Source organism: Tupaia chinensis, unplaced genomic scaffold (assembly GCF_000334495.1).
Source record: "Tupaia chinensis unplaced genomic scaffold, TupChi_1.0 Scaffold000018_1, whole genome shotgun sequence".
NCBI classification, from domain to species: domain Eukaryota; kingdom Metazoa; phylum Chordata; class Mammalia; order Scandentia; family Tupaiidae; genus Tupaia; species Tupaia belangeri.
The window spans coordinates 1677264-1686032 of record NW_006159448.1 but is presented as its reverse complement, the minus strand read 5'-3'; the positions used below and the strand labels follow the sequence as shown (position 1 = coordinate 1686032).

Here is an 8769-nt window from a genome sequence, read left to right as displayed (position 1 = left end):
TGTTGGTTAAAAATGGAGAAACTCAAACTCCTTCAACCCAAAACTACTGAGTCAAAATCTACCTTTGAACAAAACTCTCAGGTGACCCGTGTGCACATTACAGGTGGAGCAGCCCTACTCTAAGAGGGTAGCATGGTTTTCAGACTGAATGAGTTGTCTGCCTATGGCTCTGCCTTCTGTTTACATGTTAGAAAGTGGGCTTGAGCTGTTTCCAGACCTGGGCCCTGTCTTCCTGCCCCCCACGTCCCTGCGCACCCCACTCCTCTATGTTACCTAGATCAGTGACAGTGTCCCTGCTCTGGGACAGCTGCAGCTCCTCAGCCTCAGACTCTGAGTCCTGCCGTGATAACTTGCTGCTCTTTAAGCTGCCGACCCGGCGAATGCTGGACAAGGAACCCCCCTTCTTCACCTGGAAACTGCGGGTTCCTTTAATCTGGAGCAGACGAGAACCTCCTATCCTGATCTTCCTGCTGGGAACTGTATTGAAAGAATAAAATAGGGCTTTTTCCCCCTTAGTTTTCCCCAATCCGTGTTATATCCAAGCTCTCCCCAACTTGTTCTTGATCCACCTCCTCTCTGCTGGCCTGGATGAGCTGCATTTCTGGGCAGGGAGCTTCTCCCAAGTCCCCCATCATGCAGGCTTCACTACACAGGCAGGAGGCTGGAGCCACCAGGAAGCCGATGGACACAAAGCTCATCGGGCTGGGAACAATCTGCTCTCCTCTGGCCCAGGGTTCATAAGCATGAGTACTTTTGCAGTAGCATCAACTTGAGCTGTTAGTACATTTACACCATATTACTACTTGATTCAGCTGAATCACAAACCATTTGTTTTTGTTTTGAAATGGGACTTAAACAGAATGCTATGAGCTGTCATGTAACTCTCTTCATCTTGGAATATTTCAAAGGCACATAAGAATCTCTTTTCACTGGGGTGCCTCGAGTGAGCATAAGTGTGAAGTGGTTTCCTTTTCAGTGCACATAGTGATTTCCTAGCATCACTTTTTCAGTCAAAGGCTGGGTGAGATCTTAGTCCAATTGTGGCAACACCCTAAGCCAGCCTTACAGTCTATGTGCACTGAGAAGAACATGCATTAGTCAGTCATCTTTAGTGTTCTAGAAGAAACAGCCATCCGTGAGGAAAATAAAAGAGTAAAAGGAACATGCTGGGGACCAGCAGATGATGTAATGATGACACCTCTGGACTCTCACATAGTCAACAGTGATTTGAGTCCTGGACATGGTGGCTTAAATTCATGCCAGGTACTTGTGTGCGTGTATCAAAATCCCAAGAGGAGAATGGAGGAGAAGGGATTGTGGTGTGGCCATCCCCCCCCCCCCGGGGGGGGTGCTTTCTGGTTTTCTGTCTCTTTTTCTTTGTGGCGAGCTCTGGCAAATGCACATGCCCCATAGCAAAAATCTCTCTCTCTAAAAAAAAGTAGTTTAAACTTTAAACTTACTTGAATTTTTTGTTTTTATTTTTAGCAAAAACATTTTTATCTTCTGTAATCATATACTTACTCCCTTCCTTTTCTTTTGAACATTTGGTGTTAACATGTATTGATTTTTTTTTTAAAGGGCGGAGTAAAGAAAGTTTTCAGGACTTAAATTTCATTATCAGGAAGGGGCTAGTATTATAAGCTTACCTTGTTAAGACATGAAGAAAATATTTTACTGATTTATCTTTTTATTTACTTATATTTTTAAAAATTATAGAGGTTTTGCCTTAAGGTATGTGTGCTCCCTAGAGGTAGAGAGAGACAGAGACAGAGACAGAGACAGTGAGAAGGAAAGTAAGAAATCACCGCCCAAGGGGAGATGGCCACACCACAATCAACTCTCTTCCATTTTCCTCCTGAGATCTTGGGCACACACACATACATATCCAGTGTGAGTTTCAGGCCACTGGGTCCAGGATTTGAACCAGGGATGACCATGTGGGAATCCAGTGACATAACTGCTACGCCATCTGCAGGTCCCTTTACTTATTTATTTTAAGGGGTACTATTCATGATTTTTAACATCCCAATTAGGACTACACATTAGTTCCAGGTTTCTCTCCACAGAAGAGTTAATATTGATTGTTGGAATATTCACTTTCCAAACTAAATGACGTGTTTGAATGTATAAAAGTACCTGAAATAAAATAAGATAGAAAAAAAATCTGAAAAAAAAGTTGCGTAACTTTAAAATGCTAGTTAAACATACACTTTTAATGCCAAATATAGGAGCACAGAAGAATTCTTGTTGAATAATGTAAATGTTTAATCTCTGGCTTACCCTTGTGATTAAGAAAGACTAAAATTATCACTACTCAGCTGGTAATGCCTTCATGGGGATCCCTGAACACATCTGGATAAACTTCACAACTAGATGGAATTTCTTGCAGAATACTTGGATGAGTTTCACAGACAATAGACCATAATGCTGTATTTTAATTATAGAACTGAGCTCACCCATTCTATTTTGCAGTAATATTTTTAGACTTAATGGAGATTTTATGGCCCATCTGAAATATGTTTGAAACAGAATATAATTATTGTTTTAATGACTATTAGTGCAATTTCATTTCCAAGTAGATTGGGGAGTAGAAAAATAGATTAGAGGGAGAATTTAGATTTTTACAGAGGCATACACTTACATTCTTTGCCTAATATTATGGAACTTTCAGTTATGAACACAGCAAAATAACTCCAAATGAATGTGATCTGAAAAAAAATTAATTTTGAGTGCTTTTTCTACCATCAAAAATAATTGGAGACATCCAAACATCCTGTCACACTGAAAAAGAGGTTCTGAATTATGCCAATGGTTATTTATAAGGGACACAGTAGTTAGAATTTAGATTTGATATTGACTATGACAAACATTAGTTGATATTGTACAGAACTGAATTTTAGTCTTTATTGCCATGACAATGAGAACTAGTATGAAAATGAAATGAATTCATTTCAATGAGTTAAAACATCTCTTTTCCCTTTTTGCTCACTCCACAAAGTATCTATTTACAAGTCCTGCTGGTTCTGCACTTCAAAGTTTCATAGCATTTTGAAGGTCCCATCACCTCTTGTCTGGGCTGATGTAACTTACCTAACTAGTCTGTCTTCCTCTTACTCTCATAGCAGAGTCATTGTTTAAATGTGGAATGCACTTAGTACATTCATATATGATAAATACACACATTATATCACTTTTCTGGTCAAACCTACCACCAATTCTCTGATGTAGAATGGGGGACCAGATGGTGTCTTAGCAGTAAAGTGACACCTTATAAGGCTGGCCCACATGGAAGGTACTGAGTTTGCATCCAGAGAACTCTCTGAACTTGCCATGCATGTGGGCCTAGGATCCAGGGATACCTGAAGCTGGGGGTATATCTTAGTGTCAAGACCCTATTGGGAAAATTATTTCACTCTCTCCTCTCTTTTACTCATGGAAGAAATAAATGAATAAACAACAACAAAAAAGGTAGAATTATAGAATTAAATTTCTAACCTTATCTACCAAACCCTACTTGCCCTTTGCTTAACTTTCTGACCCATCTCCTACCATCCTTCCCTTGACTCGTCTTGTTGCAACCTTGGTCTTTTGCCCTTCTTCAGTTACTCAAGCTCATGCCTACATCAGAGCCTTGTTCTCACTACTGTCTCCTTCAACCCTTTGCATGACTGGCTCCTTCACATCATGCAGGTCTCTGCTCAGTATCAGTTATAAGGCCTTTCTCTGACTTGTTGCTCCTCCCACTCCACATCGCAACCCTTAATTTTCTTTTCTTCCTAGTACTTGTCTCCATCTGAGAGTCTGCTGCTTTATGCTATTCATTATTATGTGAACAACTATTAGTTATAAATTATTAGTTAATACAAATTAAGATATTTCCCCGCACACAGTAGGTACTCAATGGATGGTTGTTGAATGATCAGACTCTTCTTGGCATCTGTACTTCAGAAGATCAAGTTCTGTTTGTATTTGGAATACAGATAACATTGACAGACTGCTTAGAGAATTTAGAATGATATTTTTAGTTACAAGAATTATTGCACGTTAGTATTCCCTCACAGACTGGACTGCCCTCAGACTGTTTATCTCAGAAACTGACGTTATTAATTCTTATTAAAAGAAATAGTAGAAAACTTTAAATAAAATTTTAGTCATCTCAGCAGAGCCATTATCGTCTTTATTCACATTGACTTTAGTAGCTGGTAACTGTTTGTCAAATGGATCATGAGATATATAGGAATCTTTGGGAAGACTTTTGCCAACTAGTTAAGGACTATGAATACGCTCTTATTTTATTTACAGCTTCTATTTTCCGTTCTTCATTTATTAAATAATTTTCATATATTAAAATGATCATTCTGAGAGAAAAAAATCTAAACATCAGAATATTTGAACATTAAAGGCAATTTACACAAATAATCATGAAATTAAAGTATTAAATTAACCATATAGTTTAAATGTTGTAGAATTTTACTCCTCACGTATAACCATCTCAGTATTAGAAATTTTTGTTCAACTAATTTAAACAAATATTAGCATAACTTTACATAAGAAAAACAAAAACACCTTCTAAATTGAAATTCCTTTGGCGTACTTTTAAAAATATATATTTATTTAATTTTATTAATTAGTATTATTATTTTTAATTTGCTATAGGGTACATGTGTTCATCAGAGGGAGATTCAGGGAGAGATTAAGAGAGAGGGAAAGGAGAAAGCAAGCTGCCAGGTCAGAGACTCAAACCACGGTTGGCCATGTGGGGGTCTAGCACCTTAACCACCATGGCACCTGCTAGCCCCCTTGGCATATGTTTAAAAATGGAAGTTTTTTGTTTTGTTTTGTTTTAATCATATGCAGTTATCCTCACCTGAAATAGTAATATTTGAAAAAATATTGACAATACTTTTTCGTACTCAGAAATTGCTCAAGACTGTCTATAACATGACCTCTGTTTACCATAAATTCAATATAATACAATATAAAATAATACAATTATATTTTATTTCATGTTACTTTTTGCTATAGGGTGTGTGCACCTGCTGGAGAGAGACAGAGGGAAAGAAGGAAAAAGAGAAATCATTTCCCAGGAGGGATAGCCATGTTGTAATCCTTCCTCCTCCATTTTCCTCTTGGGAAATGTGCCCAGCATATTTTCTAAGTGGCCAGATCCAGCACTGAACCATGCAGTTGGCCATGTGGGATCTAGCTGCCTTACCATTATGTCACCTGGATAGCCCTATAATGACTATTTTTATTTATTTATTTATTTATTTATTTATTTATTTATTTATTTATTTTGTGGAGATTTTTGCTTTAGGACTTGCTCTCGCTAGAGAGGGAGAGAGAGAGAGAGACAGAGACAGTGAGAAGGAAAGTGAAAAATCCCATCCCCCTTGGGTAGGGGTGGGGTGTCTGTGCTGCAATCTCTCTCCTGTATTCTCCTTCCGGGATCTTAGGCATGCACACACATACACCTAGCATGAGTTTCAGCCACGGGGTCTGGGACTAAAACCTCAGTCCGCTATGTGGAAGTCCAATGATTCAACCACTACGCCATCTGTTGGTACCTCGATTATTCGTATTTTTTTAAAAGTCTTAATTTTATTTATTCATTAATTTATTTTAATTTGACCAGAGAGAGAGAGAGAGAGAGAGAGAGGAGAGACAGAGAGAGAAAGTGAAAAAGCAAGCTACCAGGTCCGGGACTTGAACCGTGGTCGACCATGTGGGAATGTCCAGCGCCTTAACCACCATGCCACCTGCTAGTCCCTCGATTATTCATATTTTAAAAATATGCATTCTGCTAATATTCTGTTCTTGAAATATTCTAATTTTTTCTAGTGTGTATCTATTCTTTAGAAGATCTTAAATATTTTGTGTTTTCTGTAGAGCTATTTTTTTCTGAGAATTATTCATACATTATGTTACCCAACTTTTATTGATTCATTGTTTGTAAAACAATATGAAATTACTTCAATTTAGAAAATAATCTTTAACTGAACATATCACATATGCTGATTTTTCTTTTTTTTTTTTGGTTTTGCCATAAGGTACGTGTGCTCACTGGAGAGAAACAGAGACAGAGAGAGAGAGGAAATTACCCTCCAGGGAGATGGCCATGCCTCAATCCCTTCTCCATTCTCCTCCTGGGATTCTGAGCATGCATGTACATATGTCCAATGTGATTTTCAAGTCACTCGATCTGGGACTAACAGTGGTTGACCATGTGGGAATCCAGCACCTTAATCCCTACAGCACCTGTTGGCCCCATGCAGTTTTTTTAATTGAAGCTTATAAGAAAAGCATTAAGAAGCCATGGAATTTAAGAAACAGCAAAAGCAGATAATAAATCTGACTTGATATTTTTTTTAAGCTTCTAGAGAGCAACTTTGCAATCTTTAGTTCATAGGATTTCCTGTGTGAATTCTAAATTATATACTCATAAAAATGACATTTGTTTATTGTGCACCTATGATTTATAGATACTAAGTTTATTCTTTACTTGCAAAAAATAAAGCATTTAAAGTTGTTAGCACTATAAATGCAGTGAATGCTACTAATCCAATCTTACGGAAAACTGTAGTTTAAAAACGTATATGATCACATAGCATATCACTATATTTTACCCACTGTAGGATGTACTTTTTCACATTTTAAGATTCTGAAATTGGGATTTGTCATATAATTGATGACATCTTACAATTCCCAGTGCCAGATAATCATTGTGATATATTTGTTACTGCTTTATTTATGTGACATGGTTGGAATGTCCCTCAAATATTCACATGATAAAACTTGGCTGTGATGGGATTAAGAGGGTAGAAACCATAAATAAGCCCTTATTCTTTATAAAGTATCCAGACACTAATATTTCTGTTATTAGCAACATGATGGACTAAAACACAAGGCAAGAAGCTAAATCACCAGTCATGAAATGAACAGAATGGGTGCCAGTGTCATTTAATCTCAAGAAACCAAGTGGTAGTGAGGGCTGATAGAGTGGATGAAGCAATAAATCAGATATGTTTAGTAATATTCATGAAGAAGATATGGAGGGAGGCTAGCTCCAGCTGGCTTATGTAACTATACAAACCACTTTCATTTATGGATTCATTTCAGAAATGAAGTGTCACTGACATTCTGATGGCACAGAGAATGTTTCCTTACCATGTAAAAAAACATGGACACTGACAACTTGGAGGTGGAAAGTGATTAAGAAATATGAACTCTCAACTGAAAATAACTTTAACTAGTTTATTTTATTTATACTTTCTTTGGGGCTGCATGAAAATTATAAAGTTATAGAAAAAAGTATGTTTGATTAAGTCTGAAATTCCTCCTTTTTTTTTTTTTTAGAGAGAGAGATTTTGCTATAGGCCACGGGCTCTTGCTGGAGAGACAGAGACAGAAAGCGAGAAATCACCCCCCAGGGGGGATGGCCCCACCACAATCCGTTCTCTTCCATTCTCCTCTCAGAATTTTGGGCATGTACACACACATGCCCAATGTGAGTTTAAAGCTGCTGGGTCTGAGACTCGAACCATGGTCAACTATGTGGGAGTCCAGCAACGTAACCATTATGCTACCGCTGGTCCCTGAAATTCCTTTTTAAATAAGAATAAAGCACAACCTGGGCCAGCTAGTGGTGTGATGGGTAGGAAAACTGGGTCCCATATGTCTAAGTGAGTAGTTTGAGTCCCGCACTGAGTAACTTGAAAAACATGCTGAGCAAAATCCTAAGAGGAGAATAGATGAGAAGAGAATACAGTGTCCTTCCCTTCTAGGGAGTGCTTTCTCGCTTTCTCTGTGTCTCTCTGGCAAGAGCATGAGCCCTATACCAAATTAAGAAACAAATAAACAAAGGAATAAAATGCTAAGTGATAAGCCAGTATTGTGTAAGAATTGAATGGAGTGGTTTTCCTTTCTTTTGATAAGTAAAATAATATTGCTTCATTGGGAAAGTCATGATACATTTTTGCACAGAACAATACATCATGACTTTCCTGACGACCTAATAGTTCATCTGACAGCTGACAGTGCCATAGATTCAACAGGATACAAAGAGTTGCTAAGCTGTAGATAATATCCAGGCCTCTCTGACTGCAGAATCCAACCTCTAACTAGTATGGTTCCCACCTCATTCAGCTTACACAGTACAGTATGGAATCAAAATGTGGGCACAAAATTTCGGGTACTCCAACCAAATATCCTATGAGAAACTCTGGGTCATGGAATAATTCTTATTTTTCCATACCTTTCTTCTCCTCCACCCCTGCATCTGATTTGAGGGTATGGCTGCTGCTGTGGAGAGAATCTTTTGAATCTTCATTTTCATCCAGGACCCCAGCAAAGCTGATCTTTCTTTCATATCTGTGGCGATCTAACTCGGGATCCAGACGAAGTCGGCAGCTCTCCAAGTCCTGAAATGTCAATGCATTGATCTTGTGTAAATCTTCATTTTAAATAATATACGACTGCATTTAAACAGTCAAATCCTTTGATCTAATATCAATTTTATATTGTGGTCATGAGAAACCATTTTTGAATTTAAAAATAAATGTCTTCCCTAACTTACAGTTATTCCCTTTTCTTCACATGCTCTATCTTACCAAAGCATAGACATTGTTCCAACTGCAGAACTATTATAGCTTCCTCATCTTCTAAATCTTTGCCCACAATTTTGGCTTCATCTTTGACATTTTATCTGTTTATTACATAATCATATATTGAGTATGACCATGTTAGGTACTACAGGATAAATAAGAAGTG

General features: G+C 37.8%; 1 protein-coding gene across 1 annotated transcript in view; it reads right to left on the bottom strand.

The window, feature by feature from the left end:
• UNC80 (unc-80 subunit of NALCN channel complex) overlaps positions 1-8769 on the bottom strand; it is a 240046-nt gene that overhangs the window by 112832 nt on the left and 118445 nt on the right. Inside the window, exons 29-30 of the mRNA XM_006140105.3 lie at positions 8255-8452; positions 274-477 (exon numbers count right to left, since the gene is read on the bottom strand). Coding sequence (XP_006140167.1) covers positions 274-477; positions 8255-8452 — 402 coding nt within the window. The remainder of the gene's footprint in view (positions 1-273; positions 478-8254; positions 8453-8769) is intronic.